The 13,414-nt window shown below is 37.3% G+C and overlaps 1 protein-coding gene and 1 long non-coding RNA gene across 2 annotated transcripts in view; one reads left to right on the top strand and one right to left on the bottom strand.

Annotated features, from left to right (window-relative positions):
* The window catches only part of LOC143303410 (uncharacterized), a 203,844-nt gene that overhangs the window by 36,935 nt on the left and 153,495 nt on the right, over positions 1-13,414 (top strand). The gene's annotated exons all lie outside the window — the stretch shown is intronic.
* Positions 1-13,414, bottom strand: part of LOC117164984 (dipeptidase 1) — a 116,370-nt gene that overhangs the window by 16,807 nt on the left and 86,149 nt on the right. Inside the window, exons 5-7 of the mRNA XM_076623354.1 lie at positions 12,516-12,648; positions 7,832-7,982; positions 3,476-3,545 (exon numbers count right to left, since the gene is read on the bottom strand). Of these exons, the coding sequence (XP_076479469.1) occupies positions 3,476-3,545; positions 7,832-7,982; positions 12,516-12,648 (354 nt within the window). The remainder of the gene's footprint in view (positions 1-3,475; positions 3,546-7,831; positions 7,983-12,515; positions 12,649-13,414) is intronic.

Below are 13,414 nucleotides of genomic sequence, written 5' to 3'. Positions count from 1 at the left end.
CATTCTACATACGCGTAGAGAAAGGGAACGGGATTAATCGAACGATTTCGTAATCAGAATTTGTACAATTCAAAAATTATTGGCGACCAAAGTGGGGACGTCGTAGTGCTGAAAATTACTACGCCCTCTTTGCTCCTTAATGCCGCGGTAAAGTAATATGGGAGCCTGGCAATCTCGCACAATTACAAGACGTGCCACTTGGAGGCAATTACTCTGAAACGCCGGAAGGGTCAGTATATACGTGTGCATGGACTTAAGAGATACCTTTAATTCGGCGCGATTTCACAGGGCGTTGATTAAGAAAGATGATCGGAGTTTCTCGTAACACGAGAGACGGGATGGTCCCGAGGTATTACGTGCGAGAGAAGGAGGAAAGAGAGGAGAAGAGAAAAATTCAGAGATCGTGAGGGTGAAGGATGAGAGGGGATGGATGGTGGTAAGGTTGAAAAATAGCGTAGAGGACGAAGAAACGTCGACATTTCGACTGGCGAACATTAGTCGATGGCGTAAGCAAGCCGCCTCTCCTATCGCGCGAAAATAGAAGAAAAAAGCTGCTGCGGTGCATAGACCGGGACGTCGATACGAGAGAAAGGAAAAGAAGAAACACAATGGGCGCTGTCTTTTTTTTGCGAGCGTACTCTCGCTCTAACAAGAAGCCAGTGATGTTCGTTTTTCTCGGTATGCGCGATTTTGTACAGACAACGGGGACGAGGTGTTTCCATCGATTTAAGCTACCTTTCCGCGCAGCCATTCCTTCTTCATAACGAATATTTAAACGTTCGCGCGTTCTCAGATAACGAGATTCTATTAGCGAGGTTGCTGGAAATAATTTGACTTTGCGGAAGCTATAATTTTCAGGCGTAATTCGAGAGAATATTATACCGTAGACCTCTGAAAAGATGGATTATTTTCTGGCATTATCAAATGGCATATCAAAAGGATATGGCTTAAAAAATATATTTGCCAAAACTTTTGCAAAAAAAACTATGGTGTATGTATGGTGTATGTCCATACGAATTTCATTGATCGATTTGGGCAATGAAGTAACAACGAATACAAGATATTCTTCCAAAAATTAATGTAACGTATTTCGTTGAATTTTTAAGCTTATCGCGAAGAATCGAGCTCTAGCTGAACTATACCGCGTTTCGCAGTGTATGTATTCTATAAAGAAAAGCGTGCACGTGCTTACGCGAAGCAACGAAGGAGAATACCATGGGTGTGCAATACGAGTGTTAGGTAATCGAAGAAGGAAATAGAAAAGGAACAAGGAAAATATCGTAAATATCGTGTACTAGTGTACATACACATCGAAACGAAATCTTTTCTTGAAATATATTTGGTCCACAAGGTACAGAGATGCAGTTTCGTATTTAAATGAGAAAAATATTCTGTGCAAAAGTTACGCGGCTCACGAGGACAAATAAATATGTAAATACGAAGCTGATCGTAGGATTTCCAGCTGTCAGTTTCTTTTATTTTTGCATTTGTTTGCGATCACTTTTCTAACGAAACGCACCGCTGTTTGTTTTCAGCTTTTTCGTTCGCCTCCATGCGGGTCGGCAAACTTCGAACTGGTGGATATTTTTTTCAATATTATCTTATTTTGTTCAAGAGAATATTCATACCTTATGCTATATAAATGACGATAATAGACAAATATTTAAGACTTTAAAGTATCCTGATATTTATTCTTAGTGAAAAAAGCGTTTAATATTATAAATATGAAATTCGTAAAAATACCCAGTTTGAATCTTCCTCTTTCAGAATTAATCAAAATATGCACGCACTTGAAATATTTATATTGCACGCGAGGAAAGTAATTTCCTTCGATATTATAAGTGTTAATAATATTATCATTTTACGAAAAATGTTTAGCTCGATATGTCAGTTTTCTTCCTCAAAAGTTTGTACCATCGAATAATATAGACAACGCAATTTCCTCGCGAGCGGCGTGGAACGAAATATTAGATTATTTTCCAGCGATTTATACGAAAGATTCACGTCGTTGCCGGATGCTTACGTAATGTCACACAGTGGTATTGAAAGCAACTCGAATTCAATATCGAAAGAAACAAACGCGAGGAAAATCCTTTCGGGAACTCGGTTACATCACGAAATTATTTACAGTCTGTATCGTAACAGCGGGTCGAGGCGAGGGTGCAGCAGGAGAGAGAAGCAAGACAACCGGGAATAGCTTTGAAATCCTCGGATTAGTGGAATTTTGTAGTAAATTGTCTAGCAAGGTTGCCATGTGGTACCTTCGCAATAACGATTTTGTACCGACGTTGTTTCAATATAGTCGATGGTGTGCTTGAACAATCGAGCTATGTCTGGCAATGTAGCTTGCACACGAACACAATGGAAACCGTGGTCCACGGTGGTGCGCATGTAAATGAGAGGGAAAAGAGGCAAAGAAGAAGAAAGAACGGGGAGTAACAAAGAGAAAACGGTGGAAAGGGCAGCATCCAGTAGAACGAGACGAGAATTCGAAGGGGAGAGATTAGCGAAGGAGGGATGGAAATACTGAAAAGCAAAGGTGGTGGGGAAGATAGCAGAGATGGCTTATTTGATTTACGTTCTCGCTTGCATCTCTTCCGCTTCCAACCCCTTTCTTTCTTCTTTTTTTTATCACGCGACAGAGACTACCACCGAGAGAGTGCAAATTCCGCAAGATCGATAAAAAATGCTCCATCTCGTCCCCATCTCTGTTCACAAAAAAATTCACCAGTGTTTCTTTTTCTCTTTCTTTATTTCTTTTATCTTTGTCGTCGGTATATCGAGATTCGTGCAACGAATTTCGGCTGGAAAATTTTCCCCATTCCGTTTTAACGATTGAAACTTCTCCGCGAGATTCTATTCAAATAGGTCACGCGCTTATAACTTCAGGAAGAATGAAGAAACGTGGCGTAAATAGAACGCGCATCGTCATTGATTGCTTTTCATTGATTATTATTTACCTTCGTTCATCGAGAGTACTACGGTTACTTATAAATATAGCGTTTATCGCTCGGAGACGATCGATCGATCGTTCTTTAATATTTGCCCGCCTACCTGTTTTCAATACGCTGTAGAAACTGTTCCCAGCGAAATGTTAAATGAGATGGAATATCTTTTCAAGAAAACATTTTCATGTACTACCTTGGTCGTTGATGGCACAGTTATTAATATAATCGCCGTACAGCTTATGTTTTAACGAGTATAATTAACGTAGTTTAGATATAATATTTCGCGCAATTGATTTATAAATTCAAGCAATGTATTGATATTTATCCCAATAGAATTAAAATTCAATGGAATTTGATTTAAAATTGCTTGCTCATTGTGACGTACGAAGACAGCAAGAGGGATTGTTTATTGACAGTTTATTCGACTTAAAAATTATTGTTTTGTAAAGCAGGGAACAGTGACTTATAATTTCTCTCCCTTGTTGCCTGCATATGCATGTATATGGTGACTTCGTTTATTAACTTACCTTTCCAAACTCACTGAGGCCTGGTGTCGAATCCTGGGTACTGTTCGTCTCGCCAACTGAACAGACTGCCCTGCCAAGAAAATGTCTGTTAGAATTTCTTTCTTCTTTTGCGTAAAGACGCCGGAAGGTTTAATAATTTTTTAATATACACGCTTTCTGTCTGTTCACTCGGTAAACATGGATTTCTCACGGGTTAATTTTTCATTTGCCAATGGAAAAATTTCATTTATCCAGACGAAGGAAATGCCAGGTCGAAATCCTACGAATCGTTTTAAAATCGAGAAATAATTTATCACCACGCGGAAAAGCAATTTCTGATCGTAAGAACAGTTCGGCAGAGGCGCAGAATCGTTCGGGGGTGGTCGCAGTTCAGAAGGTAAAAGATCGAAAGATCGTCGGCGACTTGCGAAGCCATAGAAAATTTAATCCGAGCCACGAAAGCCGGTAATCTTTCTTCTCCGGTCGATTTTCACCTCGATGCCGATGTCACCGCGGAAACGTTTTCAGAGGAAGGAGGGCCGACAGCTCGTCGTCATCGAGAACCGCGGGGAATCCAATCGTCTTGGCAATCCCCCGTTCCCACGAGGAAATAGCGGACGAAGACAAAGGAGAACGTGAGAAAAAGATGGAGAGACGGAGGTCAAGGATTAGAGATCGATTAGGCCTACCTAACATTTTCTGTAAAGCGATTCCGGTATCGTCGCAAGAAAACGATTGTTTGATAATAATTAGGGACGAAACCAGGTTCAATGAAACAAAGTGGCTGACGAAAATATTGGGACACTTAGAGAAATTTTTCATGGATATATTATGTGTGTTATGGAAAATATTTTGAAATTTCGTTAGCACGGTACCGAGACATGGTTTACACGATTACATTGGTCAAATTTGAAACTAATCTGTAAGTAATTAGTTCGGATAATCGAACTACTTACTTCCCTACTTGCTGTACTTTTGTTTAGTCTCGACTGATCCCTAATTTTTCAGCCAGTTACAATATGTACACGAATTCGTTGTACACGGAGGCTGAATTCCATTAGATAGAATTTTCTCGACATGCTTCCCTCACATACGTATCTACTTTTCCTTATCCGTGACACCTTGCGGCGAAGCACGGCGCATTAGGCCTGTAGAAGAGAAAAATATGTAGCATCGAAACAGAGATTTGTTCGAGGACAACGTGACTCTGGTTCTTATTTACAGCGCCGCCAGCCACGGCGTCGAGGGACTCGTAAAGTAGGCAAGGATTGAAAAGCAGGCTGTGAATCGGGTCGACGCGGCGGCTATTGTCGTCTGATACTTTGGACTCGAACTGTTAGTTACGGGCAACGATATCGGCCATCGAGTAGTACATTTTGCATTCACGATCATAGACGAATACATAGCCGGCTCGCTCCTCGTTGCAAACTCTCGAGGGTATAAATTCCAGCTTTGTGACAGGAATTATTCTATCTTAATGGTGAGCTTTCGGTGTGGAAAGTATGTAGGTCGTGTTGTGGATACGCTTTAAGGTCTGTAGCTTCGCGAAGTGTTCTCTGCAAAATTGATGCTCAATAGCGGCGTATCTGCTATCTGAAAGGAACTTGTTATTCCGTTGCTCCTATCCGCCGCGTTCGATACGTTTTTCGGGCATCTATCTATCGAGGTTTCAACCATTCCACTCATTGTTCTACGGGTAAGACAATTTTGTTAGTTTTTGTCGGATATTTGAGTGGTATTTGTTCGTGAATCGTACCGGCAAAAATTTATCAACACTGGGACACAAATTTAATAATCAAAGTAGTCAAATTCATATAAATTCATGTTTATGAACGCTGTTAAACAAATGGAGCCGGAGATTTATGGTACCTAACATGGATTTAGACCCAATGGAGCAAAGATTTGTTTCACACCTTAAACATCATAATTAAGATTTAATTTTGAAAATTTTATGTATTTTTTCAAATTATGTTTCTTATAAATGCTTAAAAATCTATAATCTACTCGTTATTGAGCAAACAGAACTGTAAAAAGTTCCATATAAAACGCACGATATATCTATAAAAGACTTTTTACGTTGAATTTTCAAATACTTTCGTAAGTCACCGTATCTCAGAACTACACGACTCGCAGAAACAAGGATTTAAAATGTTTACCTCGCCGTTCGCCAGGGTAAAACCCGACAGAATTGAAGAGATGCATGAAGAAAAGCTTTATTTACAACGGAGCCCGGTACAGAGCGTGGGGTATCGTGGGACGCATAAAACTTGCCTGTACGATTGATGTCCTCAAGGAACTCACATTTCTAGCTCGTTTCGACATTATTCTAGTAGCAATCCCATGTTTCTGGAAAGTCCGAGCGCGACGATTTCGGGATTCCCGCGAACAGAGAGAAAATAATAAGAAACTTTGCGGGCTGTAAATGCGGGAACCCAGATCGGGTCTCCGGAGATTGAACCGTATAGCGAACCCCGGGAATTTCGTTGAAATATAGCGACTGAAAAGGAAACCGCACGAAACTTGTTCGATGCAGGGGGGAATCGATGCTGAAAGAAATTCCTGCGAAGGATCAACTTCTCGTAAAAGGAATCGGTTATTGGACGTACGGGAATCTGTGGACTCATTGAGGCATCTTTCGATCCATTCACTGCTTAGTTAGGATCGAATAAATATAAGAAGGAACTTTTGCATGAATTTTCGTCTCTAAACACAAGGGACGTTTTTATGAATTTTCATGCGAGTAATTCCTATATGTGCTATGTACTATTAACGAGTCTACTTTACTCTGGACAATTTGGTTAATTTACGGTAATAACATGTGAAATTTGTCAAAACGTAAGTGCCTTATCAAAGATTTGACAAATTTCTATGAAATCTTTCTATGAGAATGAAATGTATAGAATCTGATAAAAAACGCTGCATTGGAAAATAAGAGAACGAGTAGTTTTTGTCGCCATTGTAAAGTTTTAATTTGAATTGAATATGTAATGTAATATAAATATAAATGAATATGTAGTATTTGAACTTCATCTTTTCTTTATATAGTCGGGATCAAGAAATGTCCTAATATCGATGAAAGGGGATGTACTTTGCTGTGTATTGAGACAGGATTGTCGATCCGAATCAAAGTTCCTTTGTTTCCTTTCGAAACAAGCTTCTTTTGACCGTTCATTTCTTCGAACGTAAGACGCGAATGGAGGTTTTTGGCAGGGTACTGAAACCGCTGAGATGGAGGAAATTTTCTGTGCGCCAAGGTTTCAGATTGCGTCGAGCTCTTTCAGGTTGATCGGCCATGGCATAGGTTTTTCTTCGGCGATGGATCACGGTATAAAGCGGGGCCGAACGACCTGGTAAAAAGTACTCGTAGTAGTCGTATTTGACGAAAGAGCGGGACGAAAGAAGTTTCACTGGCCGATTAATTGAAATGGAAAAGGGTCCTTTGGTTGAGAAATGTTTTGTACGGAATCAATTCAATGTGCGATTTCGGTCTGATAGCAATGCTTTCGGGACTTCCTTTTTTCTCACCGAGCCGAAAGAATACCATTTTTCTTTTGTACGTTTCTTTCACGATCCCATTATATTTCTACGGGGTATATTTTGTACTCGGTAGCATAATTAAGAACAAAATTAAAAGAATTGGCATACGAATAGAATGGTCGACTAATATTGGCAGCAATAAACTTTTTCCATTGAATACTAATGCGCTCCTTTCGCTATTATTATAAGTATTCCATTGAATACTTACACTGCGAAAATTTGTACGATCAATCTTTTACAGTGAAAATTTATAAAACCGAAATGAGAATTGTAACTTAAATGTTTTATTCATTTTTATATTTAAGATCATTCTATCCTTTGTTATGCCACTTATTGCGGTTTTGCAGATGTATATACGTACGTATAAAGACCTGAATTAAATCACTTGGTCGACTTCATGACAACATTTCGATATGAAATTGCGTGTATTGTAATTCAATCGTTAATTAAATTGCTCGTAGATTCTGGTTTCTCGAATTGATTATCGATTTATCGCAACGTGAATTGTACCGAGTATATTTTGATACATAATTAATGGACTGATATTATAGAAAATGATACGGAGACAGTTAAAGGTCTATCAGGTCAATTAGGCAGTTTGGAAGTCTATACACGGAATATTGAAATACTAAAATAAATTTGGAATCTAACTTATCTTGTTCGTTAAGTTTAACACCAAATGTTGCAAACTGAAAATTTAATCCTGTTCGATCGTAGCTGTTGATTTATGCATATAAGACCATAGCGAAAACATTTGCCTCCGCTCCTACCCAAACTTTATTTAGAAGTTTGACTATAAATTTTTTTGGATCTTTCGAAAGTGGTATGGAATGTACTCACCAGGAAGTATCGCAAGCATGCGTTAAGGTAAGGTATCTCGCGCCCAGGCCGTAAAATGTCCTGAGAACACCTAAGGAATTCCCCAGGGAGTGACCACCTTCCACCCCGATAAGACTTGCGATTTTGCCTTCTCGATGCGCTTCGATAAGACCTACACAATACGAAAAAGTACCACTTTGTTTAGTACGTTTATTGCATCCGTATATTTGAAATTGTCCACATTTTTTCACCAGGAAAAGATAGGTTATGCTCGTTGAGAAAAATAAACACGTTATCGATGTATCCACTTAATCGTGATTGAAAGAGCAGAATAATAATAAAGAACAGAATAATTTGAAGATATGCCGACAGTTAGAAAAATATGTATTTTTAATCTCTGTTCCAATAAAATCCTTTTTTTCCCCTCAAATATTCTCTCAAACTCGTTCTCTACTTCAATAAAAACCATGGTAAAATTATTTTTGTCCTTTTTGTCGGTTTTTTTAATGTTGTCCGCAAATTTCTAAAAGGGCGGGAAAGTGGGTGGGATTTCCATAGAAAAATTCTTATCACCGTAGACCAATCAGGTATCAAGGAATTGCTTGGAACGAGTTGAACAAGACCCAGTGTTCTCATACTAGATTATTCAAATCGAGTGAAGAATACGTAAGTACGCAAATAATTCGCTGCTTGTTCGTTTTAATGGTTACAGAATTGTAGTTTCTTCCTGAATGGAGGAGGCTCTTTATTTTCTGATTTTTTATTTACCCAGCATCAGTTGTCCTATGTAGTTGTCAGCAGTTATCGTTGCCTATTTTTAAACAATGGAAATACAGAATAAAATCGTTTCGTTACATACACGTGACGTAAACTGGTCGAAACTCACGTGAATCTTATCAGACCTTTTTTTTAAATTTTTCACTCACTAAACAATTTATAATTTCTTCATTCTATCATTTATTTAGATTTTGTTTGTATCTGATTTGTTGTATCGTTATGAGAGTAGGTGATCGTTACGTACTATTCGTTCGTACTATTCTCTTCAGCCAATGATAAGTATCCATATAAGTATGAATTTAATAAGTCGATCAGTCATACGAGGTATTGCAGAGTTTAACCACCAGTTTCTCTACAAATCACCTTCTTTTCCACCTACTGCCCTTTTCCTTCCACGACCTTGTTTCGGTTTCTCACTTGGCGGAGCTTCTCAAACTTATGAAAATGGTTGACAGCTTTCTGGAGCAGGTTACTTGTGAGAAGTTTTACAAGGCGTTTGCTATACTTCGCTCGACTCCGACTGTCGCACTTGCCTTACGTCCTCCTCTCATTTTTCTGCAACGGCGCATGCATAACGTGACCTTTGCTTTACGTTTGTTGCACCGTGAGTACGCACTGCAATTTCAACTGACAAAATTCTGTCGACGACTCTTTGTACCTAACCTTCCGAGTTACTTGCAATGACAGAAATTGAAATGACAATTATTTTAGAACTTGCACTATTTTCCGCACTATTTCACGTTGTGGGGTGAAATAAAGGTAAAATAAGTTGTAAAGTAAATTTTATAAAGTAAAGAAGCTTCATTATGCAAACATTTTTGTCTTTCTATTAGTTCGGATATGGGAGGCTCTATTATCATCTAATATATATGTATATACTTGCGACCATAATATATGTAAGTCAATAATAAATTGACATATGTAACTCAGTTAAAAACGTTAACACGAGTACAACGTCCATTTCTATTTTATTTGAACTTCAAATACGAACTTCGAGATGTAGGTCACAAACTTCAAATACGAGTGCGAAATTCTAAGAATCTAGTGCAAGTTTAAAATAGGTCACACAATTGGAAGTTATGCTAACGTACTGACCATTCATCGAAGATAAATTCTCTTTCCAAAGTACTCGAAGAATTTTGTTCACCCCATAGTGATAAAAAATGGGGTCGTAAAGTATTCAACGGGAATATTAGGGTGGTTCTTTTGCAAAGAAAAAGCGTGGGAGTAGAAACCGCATTTGACACGATACTAAGTTGTAAATTGATATTACAACACTCTGATAGGATTTGTTACGAAGCTTCGTATTTTGTTAAGTATCCTGGTTTAAAATTTTTCGTGCGTCGAATTTAAGTTATACTGTCTCATACTGTATAGGAAATACTAACGTCCATATCATAAACTTTAGATCAAGAGCAAATTAAGACTGGTTTTACGATCATCTTCAGGTTTCAACTATGAAAAAGAAGATTATCTCGAACCAGGACTGTGATTAAAATTTCAATTGTAGGGATTCTGTGTTATAAACATAACTTGTCAAGAAGTTTCCTACGGGGCTTCTGGTTTTATTTAATTTCGTATGTTTCCGTTACGTTACCCTGGTAATGGTTTTCGCGTGGAACTGTCTGGCTTCGTTGAGAATTCAAGGAAAATGCATGTAGAGGCTCAAAAGACAAGTGAAAAGTTCTATTCCTGACTTTCCGTTGGATGTTCCTTTTGCGACCCCGATTCGGTTTCCTAGTTGCCAGAGTTTCTTGAGCTTATGAAAATGGCTGACAGCTTTCCGACGTGGGTTACTTGTCGCCGAAACTTTTGCAAATTTCCTCGCGCAGGTTATAGACTCCTTCGTTTTTGTTTTTCTTCCTTATCATTCTCTCTCGTCCTTCCCTGTGGTAATTTTCCAAACTCTTTGCCAGAGGAATAACTTTGCGTTTTTAAAAGTCCGAAACTTGCGTATTGTTTGACCGAACAGAGCTGGATGAGAGAGGAAAATGTCTTTGGCGGCAAATAGGATTTTATCATATTTTTAATAGAATCGTCGCTGTCGACGAATGGATTGGACTTTATTATGATATTTGAAAATTTTAATTTAGAGTTGGGAGTTCGCGAAAGAATATTCGGCGTATTTCTGGCAAAGCCATATTTCACAAAATACAAGTGCGTCAGAATTTTGACGTCAATCTACGCAGTAATGAACGAAACTAAATTTGCTTTTAAAAAACGTGTAATAATTGTTTGTTCTATTTGTGAAATTGTTTGATTTAAACAAGCAAATAGGATATTTTCGTGGAAACAAAGCCGCGAGTTACAGTGTATTTTTGCACTACTTTATTCGTTAACTCAGTGAGAAAATATAGGAAAGAGTAGAAGAGACGTGAAAATTTGCATGAAGGCAATTTTATCGATTAACTAGCCGCCGATAAGCAAACATTTTTCTCAACCGTCGGTAAAGCTACGACAATATGAAACGGTGCTACCAAGTTGGAACCAATAATTACTTTCCTCTTGAATGATACTGCTTCAGAGAAATCGAGCAATTAATACTAGTTTCCTTTGTCCTCTTGAGTTTCCTCGAGAGCAAACTTCCTACCCGGCTCTGTCGTTTCTGTTGCATCCATTGTTACTTGCAGTTGGTACGCGATTCTAGCAATCTAATTATCAGTAGAACAAGTAGCAACATCTTAAACTTGAAAATCTGTTTTGTTACTGCTTATTGACTGTTATTGTACCAAGTTCCTCAAAATTATTAATTTCCATCGCTTGTATAAACTTCGCAAGGTAATTATAGAAACTTATAATTGCATTATACTTTGTTCAATTCGTTGAATATCTTTCATTTTATACGAGAGGCGGCTCGTTTCAACAACTCTCTAACCATTAACATATACACTGCTACTAAAATATGGCTATTCATCTTCAGGAGCTGCACAGTTTGTTCATCAAAAATATCTTTAGCTTCAATGAGTCATTAAATTTTTGTAAATTAAAATGGGTCATACGTCTATTTACGTAGCATTGATTTTTAATTTTATTGATTTCGAATTATATGCAAAACTGTTACAACGTAATTGTACATCTTATAAATCACTTGGAAAATATTACATACAAAAATGAGTTTTCATATTATTTGAAAGAACAAAGAAGAGATTTGTTTACTGCACTTAGTTCCTATTTTTTTATTATATTACATTTTCATTTTCCAAAGTAACTTTTACGAATTGTTAGAATTGTTAAAATAGTACTATTTTACTTCTCGTACATATAATTTAGCCTGAATAATAATTAAATAAGGACCAAACAACATCGGAGTTCCATTCCACGATGCAATTTCTGCTGTAGTAAAATAGAGAATTGTAAATCTTTCGAAATCCGTGGTAATGCATTGTTCGTTCGTAGAACGTAAGTCTCGCTCCTTTTCTGTTTCTCAGTGCTATGAAGCTGCATTTTTTATTTCTGTAGCAACCTTAGGGAATCGTACCTGATAAATATTGCCTACACCATTACGTACACCTTGATATTCTGTGCACCAATCTTCCTCAAGACGCTCTTATCTCTTCTTCGTAAGTTGAATCGAACAAACTCTAAATCTCATATCTTGCACTGTGAAATAAAAACTGTTATATAGTTTAATATTTGAAGGAATAATTTCAATTATATTAAATGTATGCAGCTCTATATATGTAGATCTTGAAGCTTCGGTAAAATATAATCAAAGTAGTAGAATTAGTGTGTTCAACAATTTTATTCGCATAACAATTTTATTAATGTACTTTTCATGTATTACTTGGGTCAATGATTATTAAATCAAAATACTATTTAATAATTTAAAACATTCATGTTTTAAAAAAAAAGATCCATGTTTCCATCCTTTTCGAGATCAATGTTTTGCAATTAAAAACTGATCGTGAATTGAAGTTTCGAAGCTCACCTTTGACGGAGGTAACCAAAGTTAAATGTTGAGCATTCATCTCGGCGAGCCGGCGGATCACGTCGATCTGTTCCAAGGAAAGTTGAACCGCATTCAACTGTGCTGCACCGCATGGAACGTAGGCAGACCAAAACTGAAAACAATTAAAGCAAATGTTACGAATAGTTTACAACCTTACTTCTATGAGAGATTACTAAAAACACACGTATAACTCTTAACCTTTTCTAAAATACTTTAATAATTCTAAAATATTAAATTGTGAGAAATATAAGCCGAAGATGAGAGGCGACAAGTTCTTGATAGAAACATTTTTAATAAACCATGCTTTCTACTTATTTCCCATATTCATGACATACATATTTAACGCTTGTCGTATTGAGTAGGATCGAAGACTTTGATAAAGTAAAGTGGATTCGGATGGATTATTATTGATATTGTCCACGCATTTGCATGGTTTCGGTATTGTGTGACGCTAGTTAGCCACTGATTGTAGCGGGTAATACGTCCATAATCATAACACTTGAGAACACTTAGCACTGGACGATAGACAGTTAATTAACACTTGTCGTTGTACGAGCCGAATTACATTCACGTGCTCGCGTGGAGTGCTCCTCCCTACTTTGAAAATTATTGTGCACAGACAATTAATCAACTCGTACATTAACGCTAATTTCGTTTCGTGTCAAACAACGAAAATATAATATCGCGGAAGAAAAATAATCGTAAAAATTGAATTATTAGGTATGTACTATAACATACCAAATTACCATTTTATTCATTATAGATGCTTTTTTATAAATATTATTTTATTCAATAGGTAAATGGGGTGTAACACGTTGACGAGCGTATTTCTCAATTAGGAATGATTTCCGTGTACTATTAAATGATAAAAGAAACCA

Source organism: Bombus vancouverensis, chromosome 12 (genome assembly GCF_051014615.1).
Source record: "Bombus vancouverensis nearcticus chromosome 12, iyBomVanc1_principal, whole genome shotgun sequence".
Taxonomy (NCBI): domain Eukaryota; kingdom Metazoa; phylum Arthropoda; class Insecta; order Hymenoptera; family Apidae; genus Bombus; species Bombus vancouverensis.
This window is presented reverse-complemented; position numbering and strand designations above follow the sequence as displayed.